The sequence below is a fragment of the Apostichopus japonicus genome, chromosome 12 (genome assembly GCF_037975245.1).
Source record: "Apostichopus japonicus isolate 1M-3 chromosome 12, ASM3797524v1, whole genome shotgun sequence".
Taxonomy (NCBI): domain Eukaryota; kingdom Metazoa; phylum Echinodermata; class Holothuroidea; order Aspidochirotida; family Stichopodidae; genus Apostichopus; species Apostichopus japonicus.
The window spans coordinates 23111420-23125802 of NC_092572.1; the positions used below are offsets into that span (position 1 = coordinate 23111420).

General features: G+C 36.2%; 1 protein-coding gene across 5 annotated transcripts; it reads right to left on the bottom strand.

The window, feature by feature from the left end:
- Positions 1–1410: 1410 nt before the first annotated feature.
- LOC139977621 (uncharacterized) lies at positions 1411–13509 on the bottom strand. 5 transcript variants are annotated; one of them, XM_071987068.1, is made up of 9 exons: positions 13359–13509; positions 12002–12157; positions 10750–10896; positions 9930–9996; positions 7992–8288; positions 6038–6346; positions 4673–4909; positions 2052–2156; positions 1411–1489 (listed from the first exon to the last, which is right to left on the bottom strand). In XM_071987068.1, exons 4-9 carry the CDS (start codon positions 9994–9996, stop codon positions 1467–1469), a joined length of 1038 nt encoding a protein of 345 aa, XP_071843169.1. In that variant the 5' UTR covers positions 10750–10896; positions 12002–12157; positions 13359–13509; the 3' UTR covers positions 1411–1466. The 5 variants fall into 5 exon arrangements, with proteins under 5 accessions (XP_071843169.1, XP_071843170.1, XP_071843172.1 ...); XM_071987069.1 differs by lacking the exon at positions 13359–13509 and adding an exon at positions 13158–13176; XM_071987071.1 differs by lacking the exon at positions 12002–12157 and having other exon boundaries at positions 13359–13485.
- Positions 13510–14383: the final 874 nt, after the last annotated feature.

Here is a 14383-nt window from a genome sequence, read left to right on the forward strand (position 1 = left end):
AGTAGTATATATCAGCAAAGAATGAGGTGTATATATTAGAAAGCCAGGAGGAAGTGGCCATAATGGTAATACTCACTGTAAAGATTTGTCAGTGTATCCCTTTCTAGAGCAGAAAAAGAAAGGAATGAAATGAAGTTATCACAGACAGAGACACAAACATCTCAGCAGATAAGTGATTTCAGTTACCAATGATGGTGCCAACCCCATCAAATCATTATCAAAAAATAGTTGGAATTGAAAAATATAACACATGCCTCCAAGACTGTTTAAACCAATCGATGTCAATTAGAAAGTTATTGCATACAAGTTTTCACATACAAACAACTTATCATATTTTCAGTTTTGTGACTCTTTTGGGCCAAGTTTGGAAGTCAGGCTAGGAATCACAAAATTAACTCAAGAGGCCCCTTTAAAGCAACTTTATGTAATTAGTGGACAATTTACAGTGAATTACACAATATGAGATTCCATTGATCAAACTAATGCATCCTCCTTGATAACACCTAAAAGGAAATCTTGATGGGAACGTACAATTCAACCCAATTCTCAACATTTTGTGGTAAGACATTTTCATACTAGGATTAATCCCATGCAAATACCAGAAACCAAAAAATTGACAAAAAAATGTCCTTTATTCTTGAATCAATAATTATGTAGCCTAAATATGTCATTGTGACATGTAATTTAACTATTAAAATAAGTAAAAATCAATCCTCGAAACTTTTGCATAAAAAAAAATGCTTACTAATATTGGACAAAATATGGATAGAGTGATCCGTAACTAAAAAGACCATTCTAAAATTAGTCTATTGTCAGAGTTTAATACTCCTTTCCAACTTCCATGTTGTAGTCCAAATACTGTTTATATAACTTTTGCTGTTGAATAAAATGGCTTATTGTACCTTTCAAGCACCAGTTAAACATTACTTTGTAACTTTTCAGATTTAATGTGAGCACCACTGACCACATATTTTGTGATTTATTTTTCCAAGGTAAAGCAACCTATCCCAACTCCATCATGTTCTGAATTTCAGGCATATTATGTAATCAATGGCGGCTTACTGTGTATTATGGTGAGGTCTTAGGAGACAATTTTCAAAGCGAGCGTATTCAGTCAAACAAGAAGCAGTTCACTTAAAAATCGAATATAAGGAAGTTTTTAGGTTAAATAGTATCAATCATCTTTGATTCCTGCCTTTGTTATTTCTTAAATGTGTGCACCACTGACAAAATATGTTAGTAGAGCACTCCAAAACAATAGCCATGCTGGGTGAAATGTGATCTATACACTGGGTACACTGTGCAGTCTTATGTTTACATGGTTCTATAACTTTGATTTACAAACACTAGTTTCCAAGCATACAATTTAGTGTTTCAGAATATTATGAAAAAGTGAAATAATTTCATGGATATAACTGGTATTGCCTTTGTATGGAAAGTAAAACTAAAAGCTGAAACCATGCAACTTACGATTTCTCAGCCCTCCGTGCTGTGGAAGTAAAAACAACAGAATAATTACACTTCGATGTGACAATTTATGGTGTTTGATTATTCTTGTTTATTCAATGTGACAATATGGCTCTTGTTCATTCCTGAGTCTATTCCATACCCTGTCACATCAACAGAAGCTTCAGCAAGTTTTAAAGGAAAAGAATTTGAATGTAATAATGTTAGCAAAGCCACAAGATAATAAACATCAAGATTATGGTCTGACTTGATAATTCAACTTGATTATTACACTCCCCGTTTGGCTGTAACCACCAGTCTGCTATTTTGAATTGTTGTATTTTGCTATTTTGAATTGTCTACACAGAAATGTATGTATACACCTATTAGTTTATTGATAATTCCCTCAACTATATTACACATCCTGAAATATCCACTGCGACCAACCGTAGACAATGCAAGTGAACAAAGTAAAGATAATAAGTTCAGAAGAAATAGTTAACGATATTCCATTTGATTGAAACATTGATGAGCAATGCATTACAGGCCTTTCACTAAGCAAATGTCAGCAACTTAGATATAACTTAACAAATATAAGGACAAACCTCTTAGATAAACAACAAGAAGTACTATGCCAATAACAAGTACAATGAAAACTGCTGGAATAGCCACGATGAGAGCAACTCTTGTTGTTGAAGGAGGTTGATCAACTGTGTACAAGAAAATACATAATATTCAATGTCTTACTGATACCGTACAAAATAACATTAATGTAAAGTTAACATGTGATTGATAGCCTTGATTCTCGCTCAATATCATCAAAACAATAAATGTAATGCATGAGATCTTTCTAAAGTACAAGCTAACATAAAGCACATAAAGTCAAATTATGAATGAAACTATAAAATGACATACAAATTCAAGGTACTCAATAACTTCTGTTTCTTTTACATCTTTACACCTTTTACATCATGTCAGCATTCACAAGTTCTGATGTCAGTTTCAAAATAAATTAATTGTAAAAAATAAGAACACACTGTAGACCCAGAATAGCTGAACTGAAGTCTGAGGCCAACAGGGCAAATGCAGAAAACACTATATGAGTCTTGTCATCTCTATAAACAGACTGGGTTGAAAAGCTTAAACCAACTTCTCAGTTGTCTAAATACAACAAGATTGGTTAAAACTTCAAGTTGATCAACCAGTTGTGCTTATGCTTCTGTTACTGCCAATTATCCAATTTGCTAACAAAGCAAATATACAAACAGATGTACCCCAACAAATCAGTAATCCAACATTCTTGCTTCTCACATATTTGCTCAAATTTAATTGATTTTAAACTGTCCACACTAGTGTTCGACCGATTGTATGACAATCGGCCGATTACCGATTACCGATTATTTCAAAATTTTCATGGAACTGGCCTAATGTAGGATTTAGTGTTATGCATGATTACCAACTTCTAGGCCAATACAATCAAAGATGTAAATGAACGACTTAACTTTTCACAGTAAAGATTAATGGAGCAAGTGAAGAACACTGTTATACATACATAGGGCGATGTACGGTTATAGCGAGGAGTCGCAATATTGCAATCCCGCCACAACACAGTATTGTACAGACTACAGAAGGGGGAAAAATAGTAGCCATTGGCTCCGAAATGAAAAACGAAAAAGTTAGGGACAGCTTTTACAACTGCTATTAGAACCATTATCAGTGTTGAAACTCCAACGTAACTAGAGTAAAAAGTTTATCGCACGTAAATAAAATATTCGTTATTTCGTTAGCTGATATTGAAATATAATTTGATATGAAAAATAATGTGCAGGCCTATGACTAGTAAGAGTAAGTTGGCCTGACGTTTCGATCCTAGCAGGATCGAAATGTAACGCCACATTACTTAAAACATATTCTTACACAGGCTTTTTAGTGGATAAGCAGTTTGCTAACAATTTTATTTTATTATCAAAAATCAAACAATCCCGAACGTTTGCTTCAAGTTTTCAATGATTACAATCTGCGCGGTAAAATTTCCGATCGAACGAACGTTGTTTCAAACGATCTTACACAGTAAGTCAATGGCGCCTCTCCATTGACTTAACTACATGTGGGAGAATTCGCACACTAAAGTCCCATTGACTTTGTCGCGGCGTGTCACTGGAAATCAGGCTTGCTTTTAGTTGGTTGCGGTAAGGAGTTTGGTTACTGTTAGCAACTTAGCACATATGGTACATTCGGCATTGGAAAAAAGTTGCTTCGGGTTTTTCGCAAAAATATGCGTAAGAATGTTTGCCTAATCACAAAATAATGTAATGCAGTAGAACTACTGAGAACTGTCGCCAAACGTGTTTAGGGATTTTTAGTAGTATTTGGAGCCTTGATTTCATCATTTTATCATGTCATTTGTAAAATCTTGGGCGCATTTTCAAACTTAACAGTTCTGAAGCTCAACCGTTCTTCAGCCAGACTAGCCTAATGTACGTAGATCTCACAATGAACAAAGTCTAATGTTACTGTCTTCACTTTCCAGTTTTCACCTACGGTGAAATGGCCAAAGTGTAAAAAAGTATATTGATTTGGTGTTTTTATTTAGTATAGACAATTAATCTTTCTTATCAATCGTTTAACATGATGACAGGTGGTTTTGTTAGATGTAACAATCGAAGCAAAAAAATATATGTCGTCCCCCTAAGCTTATCGCGGGTATACTGTATGTTGTTACGCGGGTATACTGCATAATGTTAACTGCCATAACTGGATAGTGCATCGAACAGCATTTGTACAAACTCGCGTGAGGGACTTGTGGTACCGTTACACGGTAGATTAGCGCACCTTCCCCGGCTATGAATAGCATTGAATCAAAAGATCAAAATTTTTCTCCTGTTGTGGTTGTGGTGTATCAAAAGCGCGGAAAAATACAATCCTTTATGTGGAACGTAATAATCAGTTCCAAATAATCGGTAGCGCAATGGATTTTGCCGATGCCGATTATTTACCGATTGTCTGATAATCGGCCCGATGCCGATTGTCTAACCGATTATCGGTCGAACACTAGTCCACACTAGAGCTTTTGTTTATCAAATCACTTTTCGGAAGCAATTGTCTCTTATCACAAATGCACTGTCCTCGAACAACACATATAAAAAATCATCAATCGGTTCTTTAGCATTTTAAACAAGCTATTGTTATGTTGTTTTATGCTAAAAGTATTGCAAATTTTCCTTACCATGAAATGGTTCCAGTTTCATTTCTTCTGATGTATCTGTTCCTACATCATTAGATGCACTACATGAAACTATTGCTGGATCGGTTGACGGTAGAAACACTTCCATCGCTTCTCGATAGAGGGAGTTATTCACCCATATTTTATAACCACTCACTACTGGATTTGCGTCACAGGCACAAATGACTCGAAACTGATTGCTTGTTTCATTGGTAACCAGTATGCTACAAGAAGGTGCATCTGTGAACAAATTAAAAAGCCATTAATTACTGAACACATAAAACACAACATTACAGACATGATGGTGCTCGTGTAGCAGAATGATAGCACCAGCACTTGAACAACATGCAAGTATGAGTACAAGGATCTAAGGAGTATGAGTACTTGCTATTAATAAATACATATTCTAGATTACAAAATACACAGAGTAACAGTAAAAATCAACAAAGGCTAATATGCTAGAATATGAGTGCCAGTATGCAACTCACTAAAAGTCTGCGGTAAAATCATTTGTTTCTCTCCAATATAGCAATTACATATATATTATAATAATATTAATACAACTAGAAGTACAAGTACAACTGTGATTACAAGGCTATAAGGAGTATGGGTACTCAATATTATACGGTACTTATTCTAGATTCCAAAATACCCAGAGTCCTAGTACAAATCTACAAGTACAGGTTACTATGCTAGAATATGAGTGCCAGTATGTGACTCACTAAAAGTCTCAGGTAAAGTCATTTGTTTCTTTCCAATATAGAATTACTTTTTATAATAATTTAAATACAACTAGAAGTACAAGTACAACTGTGAGTACAAGGCTGTAAGTCCCAAGTCCAAAAGTTTCATTGTCACATGAAGCTTTTATTGGTTTATTACTTTCCCAGCCAAGCCTTTGATCATGATGATATGTGATACTTCTGTTTGCAATTAACTATATTATGACATGAATATAAATCTTAACAAAGTTAACACCTAGTACAAATGTCCATGCACTGGCAATATACATCATCAGCATGGTCTGGATTGAAGTTCCAATTATTCTTTAATTTCTCTTATAATTACTATTTACTCATGCTAAACAGCTGACAATGATACTAGTATGAACTAGCTAGCTTGAAATTATGTCCACTGGTATCACATGTCAGTATATCAAACTGGTCTGTAGTTTTATGTACTTGTTAACTTATTCTCTCATCTATTTTATGTAGTTGTAAACTTATTATCACTTTTACACTCGCAACACTCAAAACCAATGTGAACTGTAAGTGTTTGTTCTGTCACTGGTAAAGTAGAGTTTTATATTTGGTTTGCAGTTGAATCTACTTGATAGTATTCCCATATTTAGTATTAGGTAGTACTTACACATGACATTTATACTAACAGTAGCCTGTTGGCTTGGTATGACCTCCTGTCCACTGGTAATACATGACAATGTTTCATCATCTTTGTTTGGTATGTAATTTATCATACTGCTGATTATTCTCTCATCTTCTCTCGACATATCTGTAGTCACCCCTGCAGTCTTCTCCTCTCCATTTACCTGCCAACTCAATGAGACTGATGGTTTCCCTTCTGCAGCGACACACTGGATCTGAACTTCCTCGGTAAATACAACATCAATGGATTCATTCAGCTTAACCCCATCTTTCTTTAACATCAACTGTGGAGGAACTGAGGGAAAGGAATAAGGAATATTAACAACTTCAAAAATGTGCATGAACTAATAATATATGCAAACATAGAAATAACTCTTAGAATTCAAAAATTAACTACTAATACCCATGCAATATCTCACACAAATACCATCAGACAACTGCATCTCGATATATGTACATTTATAAATAATATTAAACAGTCAATGATATAAGGAAAGGTTCTGTAATCATTTTGAAAACCAGATACAATTCTGGAATGGATATTCCAGAGACAGGCAATGTATCACTCATCTAAAAGAGAACAAAATATTCTACTTTGTTAGTTCAAGCCCTTCATCTTGACATCTTTCCCATAACTCACAATGTGGTTTTGATGAGGTTAACGCTCCCTTCCTCCAGGAAGTGGATTAAATTTGGCAGTCGGTGATGTCATCACATCATATGCTTCATTTTCTTCTTTTAATTTTCATTCATTTTCTTCAATTGCTTCATTTTCCTCCTTAAATCTTTTTTTGAGTAATGTGTTATGTACTGACCAGTTATAACTACATGTCATAGGATATGTACCGACCAGTTATACAAATAATGTGTTATGTACTGCCCAGTTATACAAGTAATATGTTATGTACTGACCAGTTTTACAAATAATGTGTTATGTACTGACCAGTTATACAAGTAATATGTTATGTACTGACCAGTTATACAAGTAATGTGTTATGTATTGACCAGTTTTACAAATAATGTGTTATGTACTGACCAGTTATACAAGTAATATGTTATGTACTGACCAGTTATACAAGTAATATGTTATGTACTGACCAGTTATACAAGTAATATGTTATGTACTGACCAGTTATGCAAGTAATATGTTATGTACTGACCAGTTATACAAGTAATAAGTTATGTACTGACCAGTTATACAAGTAATGTGTTACTGTATGTACTGACCAGTTACAACTACATGTCATAGGATATGTACTGACCAGTTAAACAAGTAATATGTTATATACTGACCAGTTATACAAGTAATGTGTTATGTACTAACCAGTTATAAATTATTCTATGTACTGACCAGTTATACAAGTAATGTTTTATGTACTGACCAGTTATAGAAGTAATATGTTATGTACTGACAAGTTATACAAGCAATGTGTTATGTACTGACCAGTTATACAATGTACTGACCAGTTATAAAAGTTAAGTGTTACAGTATGTACTGACCAGTTATAAATACAAGTAATATTATGTTATGTTCTGACTAGTTACATCTGGACTCTATTGATCTCTTCATGCTAACATTGAGCCAGAGGTAGCTTACATACCAGAATTGACATTACGCCAACAACAGTGGTTAATTATGTATGTATGTATGTATGTATTTAGATCCTCCCGCAAGCAGGAACACGCGAAGCCGCCTCATTGGCTTATCAAAGCCGCAAGCTGACCGAAGTCAGTCTCTTACATTCATATTTTACAACCATGATTATAAATTGTTAGTTGTCAACAACTCTGTAACTGGACGACATACATTAATCTGGGAGTGACTCGAACCGGGAACCTTATGATTGAAAGGCAATTAACCATGACATAGGCCTTGTTCTGAGGAACCTATACAATGGATCCTGGCAGGACTAGAAGTGATAAGATGAAATCGGTCTTACTTTCTACTATGAGGTTTCCAATGACTATGTCATTGCCTTGTTCTTGGCAAGAGTATTGGCCTTCAGTTTCTTCATCTGCTGATATTACCTCCAGAGTCATTGTAACGGTATTGTCGGGATTGGTTATCGTCGTAACAGTGTATTTCTGCTTATCGTTAGGCTGATCTCTTTGCACAATAATACTGCCACCACTTGACTGTCCTCTTCTTAGAAATGACCACGTGGTGAAGTCTACTTCTGCCACAATGCATTCAAAACAGGCAGAAGTATTGATCTCGACCACTTCACGTACAGTCTCTGTTGAATAAATTTAATAAATTGTAATAAGAACAAATTACAACCCATTTTGTTTATGGCAGGACTTATTAGAAGCCGTCTTGGATATTTTGGTTGTAATATGTTGCTGTGTAGAGTTTGCCTTATAAACTGCATCACCTTCTAATAAAATCTCCAGACATTCCCTAAATAAATAGAGGGCGCTGTGATATTGGTTCTGAGAAACTTGAAAAGCTGCAGTCTCTGAAATCACGTGAGAACTCCTTGGAGGAATCTCTGACGGAAAATTCATAATAATTTGTTTCTATTTTTGTGTGTTATATACTGTAGATAATCCATTGCTTCTTGTTTTCTTTAATTCTTGTCTAAACCAGGTTTTGAGGTCAGTTTCTTCAACTGATATAGTAAACCAAATTACATAATGGATCTATGTGTGTAGACATGAATATGGAAATTATAACATCAAATGTACCCTGCCAACATATTATGGCATATTTCTATTTCACTGAGACCTTTGAAGGAAATTCAATGAGATTAACATGAACAATATATAATAATTAAATGGAATTTATATATTTTAAGTTCTTTCACATGTTTAAATACATACAAAGAAAAAAACACTACGTCATACTCATATCTCAACTAAATTTCTTCAACTTTTCAATTGCGTCACACACACACACTAAAATGGGTCAATCCATGCCAAATCAACAGTAGCCTCCACGTCCAATTAGGGCCAGAAGTGAGATTTCTTAAGGTTGAGGGCGCTGTTTGTAAAACGTACCACCCCCTTGACTTTATTTTGGCACTTTTCCCGTACAACTACCACTGGACAAGGATCCTATGCAAATTAAAACTCAAATATGCCTTTGCTTGTGAATATAAAGCACACTCAAAGTAGGGCCAGAAAAGGCCCCTATCTCATTTTCTGCCAAATTACTTGTTACAAAACATTGACACCGTCAATTTTGCGCAAAATTAGCTAAATTCCAAGACTGGTCATATGTCTTCCACAATATCTGCAATATCAGACATAAAATACTTTACATTTATTCAAAAGATGCCTCCAAACTTGACACAAATTTAGGGCTCTTAAAATGCAATCTGGGTTTTGCTTGCTAGGCGATGTCGTATCCTAGCAACCAAAAAGTTTTCAAAAGTTTTTTTGCCCAATTTCATCCTTTGAGACATGTGGCAAGACACCATATCAATTTCAGGCGATTCTCGCGAGGGTCGACGTGGAATTGACCAAAAAATCTGTTGATTTCGCATGGATTGACCCAAATGTAACTTTCACAAAGTACCAGATGTTTGGCTCACTTTGCTACTTCCATGGCTGGATATAAATATGCTTAAAAGTATGATTTTGGAAGCTTGCATTTCATTTTCCACTTTGAGAGAAAACAAATTGGTTAACACTCTTATGCTGACACCTTACCCTGACATTACTTGAATTTTCTCTTTTATTACTAATTTCTAAGTTAAGTTTTAGAAACCATTTCTGTTTTTGCTTTATGTGCTGAAAATCTATGAATTTGTAGTACTCTATAGCTGTGATTGAATCTCCAGGTAGAAGGAAATGAGTATTAAATGTACATGAAAACTGTGGTTAAATTTCACATTACAGACAGTATCTCGTAATACCACCAGAGCATCACTTACCTACGGAATACGACTCTGTTACCAATAGCAACAGCACCAACAGAGATACTTCGCAGAAATTTCTCATCTGTAAAACAATATAAAAGCATTTATGAACACAATCAATATTACTGTACCTTACTTTGAGATACCTTGTCAACACCTCTTAAAAAACGAACGATAAACATTCCTGAAAAATGCCCTCAAATTTTTCTGCAGACATGGGCATCTTTTCACTATCCTACTCCCCATGCCCACTCATCTTCCAAACGCCCAAACCCCCACCCACCCCCAACTCCCCACTCTCCCTCCTCTTCAATTAGAATTTGGTGTCCTTTTGAGATCAGATGAGACCAGGTAGGGTAGCCTATGCAAGCAATAATTTATGAAGAGAAATGTGAATGAGGCACTATCAAATAGGCAAACTGCTATACAAATAAAGAGACAGCTAAGTTTTTGCATACATGTACAGAACAATGCCATTTTCAGTCAATTGTAGAACAAGAAACAGAATCCATCTACTTCAAACCTGCTATGTACATCAATTGAGAATTAATTCCTGCTCTGGTCATCTACAATCATTTCAATTTTATTTTCAAACAATACTTCAAGCCTTGAAGGTGCAAAAGTTCACCTGCAGTCAGTCCAATTTTGACCAACCATGAAACAAGAAACACATGACTTTGAACACGGAACAACAGCATCCTACCCATGCAAGCGTGTCCACCGTCAACCTGTCTGTGGACGTTTTGATATTAAAGCTTTCACCATACTGCTGGTAACATTAAATATGAATGGCATAGCATTGAACATGTTGTACAGTACATATTAAAGTGTGTACCTTTTTTCCTTAGTTTAGGTGTTCCAGCAGTGAGTGTTCATCTACACATGCCTGTTACAGGATCAAGACTTGCGAGGTTGATGTTATAATCAGGGTTTCACTGAGTTTCAATGGTTAAATTTACTGTAATTCTCTGAATCAATTCATCTGTTGAAGAAGAAAGGGGGGAAAACAGTTACTAAGAGACAAACTGAATAAACTTGAGCTACTTTGACTTTCTCTCTTTCAACATTTATAATTTATTTACCTAATCATTGAAGCAGGTACCAAAAGTGAACGAGGTTTCATGTTTGATGCAAGCTATGCTGCCTGTCTCTTGTTTGTAAGTCAAATGCAAAACATGATATTTTCAATCGCTATTGGTGCCCCTTTCACTTGCTCAGGTTACATTCATCCCTTACCATGGCAACAACTGCTACAGTTATTGTATGTCCCTTCAAGTGTCAACTACCACCTCAAAACATTCCAGAAATATTTGTGCCGAATAAAAGCTAAGCAGCAGAGCTAAGCTTCACAGAAATGTTCACTGTTTACAAACAATTAAAATGTTTTCTTTAAGGGTTGTTTACCTTCCAAATTTTGGAAAACTGCCTTAGTGCCCTTTTGAAAGCTGAAAAAGGAAATTACAAAGCAATTTAAAATCCCCACTCCCCAGTCCGCACCCCCTTGATTATACCGGCATGAGACTTTCTTTGTGCGCGAGTCTTCACACCCTTTAAGGATTTGATCAATGATATCTATCAAGGTTATATCCAAATCACTCAACTGTATGTATTTTTTATAGTTCCTCAGAAATGTACATAATGATCTCAAAATATTTATTGTTCTGTTGCAATGAAGCAGAATTTGACCACAAAATGGCTGCCGTGCAAAGTTCTTTAAAGGTTGTGGAGACTCACACACAAAGAAACTTCTCATGCCGATATTCTGACCTAGTTTCAAATGAGGTGTAACAGAACTTACAGAAGTGTAAGACACCACCATCGATCCCAGAAAATACACACACGGCTTGCTAGCTTCTGTAATTAGACACTATTGTAGAGTCAATACATACAGGCACAGCTACGGTCAATACCCACAGCACAGTGCACATAGCAGCGAGGTCTAGATAAAGATAACAAGGTATCAAGTTTCATTACTGTCTGCATTTTGTAGCGACAAGAAGAAAACTTCACTTGCAAGCAATGGAAATTTTACTTTTCAGAGGGCGGCACGCAGTTTGGGGCGAGTCTTCGATGCCTTAAATACGTACCTGAAGTGACGAATACTGTACGACGATAAGCTAACTGTTAGCATACATCCATTGACTCTGCAGGATGCGCTTTGCTACTGTATATGCTTTGAGACTCTTAATTATCTCATATCCCAGAGAGCAGTGGTATCATCAGACCTGTCAACCTATTTGACCCTAAAATAGGGAGAATAACATTTTTCATGGCCAAAAAGTAGGGAGAACAAAGGAAAAATAGGGGGGTTCGTAATTTTCAACTGAAATGATATAAATAATTCTAAATAACAATAGTCAACTTATGCAATACAGTGAGAGAATCATCCAATCAGTGTTTCTTGTTGTAGTTTACAGCAGCTCCCTTCGCTTTCTACAGGGTTTCTTTAGTAGGCTTCCATTTGCAACAGGGAAGAGTGGACTCTGGGTACTGTGACTTCATGGCTAGTACTAGATAGAGTCCCATCAAGCTTGAGACTTGACGGACTGTCTGTCTTGTTCTTGCGAACTACACTGAATAGCCTTTCCTGTTCAGCATAGGACTAATTGTTGGCTATAATTTCAGAAATGTCGCAAGTGATGAAACATTAAAAAAAACGGGAGAATAGAATATGAAACCGGGAGGCCGGGAGATTCAGGTAAAAACCGGGAGTCTCCCTGTAAGACCGGGAGAGTTGATAGGTCTGTATCATGTTGAGATAACTTTGGTTATTTTTAGGGAGTAAGTTTTCCAAATGTCAAACATGTATACGTAAAACCTGGGCGGGAGGGGGTTGACCACAAGTTGATCGGCACATATCTGAAATGGATTAAAACCCATGAAGTATGTAACTCTGCTTTGTTGAAAAAAGTTATGGTTGCCTGCTGTACAGTTGCTTGAAGGTGCGTCAATTACGAAGGTGTGTCAATTATGGAGCCACTTTACTGTACTTATGGTAGGTGCATGAAGGCTACATATTGTAGGAATCAAGTCACATACTGTACGGTGCTTATCTCGAACTTTTTACCCGAAATGATATCGTAAGCACTACGCTAAGTCTGTGCTAATTTATTATGGGCCTGGCATTAGCTGGCCATATGCATTACACTCGTATGAACAATCTGTGTAAGTGTATTTAAACGCGGTAAGTCCTATGTTAGGAACAAGACAGGCTAGCCTAACCTTGAATTGACAAAGAATTACGTGCAAATTGTTCGGCTTTAGCCTAACGTTAGTGGTGTGTTGGCGGAGTAACGGATGACCAGAAACCAGTCTATTGATTTTGCGTGAAGAGATCCCTGTGGATCATAAGATCATGTGGATCATAAAGTTTTGGCCATCACAGATTTGAAGAAAAAAAATCCCCCAAGATGTACCAATTTTACAAGCCTAAGACAGACTTACATTACAGTTACAGGATGATGACTGCGCGGTAGAAAAGGGAAATCCTCGGGTGAGTCACAGCGTTACCAGCGAATCGGGCTGAAGTTGGCGGCCAATAACAGCGACCAATAGCAGCGAACGTTAAGCATTACCAGCGACCATTACCAGCGAACAATAAGAGCGAACACTAAGGGGAAAATGATACTACGGAGAAGTTTCAGGGCAATTCCAATGTTACAAGGGGAAAAGTAAAGTTTTAAAAACTAAACTAATTGACACACTTATTTAACAGAGTCATGGGTGTGTTATCAGACAATAAAAGTTTTCAAATTGCGCAAGTAATAGCTGGCAACCCTCTCTATCACCCCATCAAAACCACCTTGAGAAAAGATGTCATCAGAGAGGGAGTTAATAACGCCCAAACTCGACGCGAAGTCTCCTCTACCGTTTATATGGGGGTTTTCAACACGATTTTTGGCTAACAAATCAAATCTGTAACTCAGTATCATTGGGGTCCCCAAAGTAGCTGACGTCACGAGCTATCACCCCATACCAACATACCTAGGTCAATTAGTTTCTTGTACACCACCAACCAGAAGCTTCACATTCCCAGGAAACAGCAAAAATAAATCTTTCAATAGGTTAATATGAGTAGTTATAGTTTCATATTGGAGGGACATCTGATGGCAGTTAGGCATACCAAGAAGTCCAAATGTTTAAAGGACAAACCTTTGTTTTGTCTTTTGTAACTTTGAGTTCAGGGTAGGGCTGGGCAAAGGTTAAGTATCCTTTTTGGGTAGTTCATGTTAATTTTCATTAATAGAACAAAAATCAAAACTACAAGAAACAACCATAGTTTGGACTCAAATGTTATTGAACTAAAATGATTGTTTTTCTATTGTTAAGCATATTGAGAACAAAATGTGATTGCTATATTGGGGAAAAACAAATGATTTTACCGCAGACTTTTAGTGAGTCGCATACTGGCACTCATATTCTAGTCAGCATTGTAGATTTGTACTAGTACTCTGGGTATGTTGGAATGT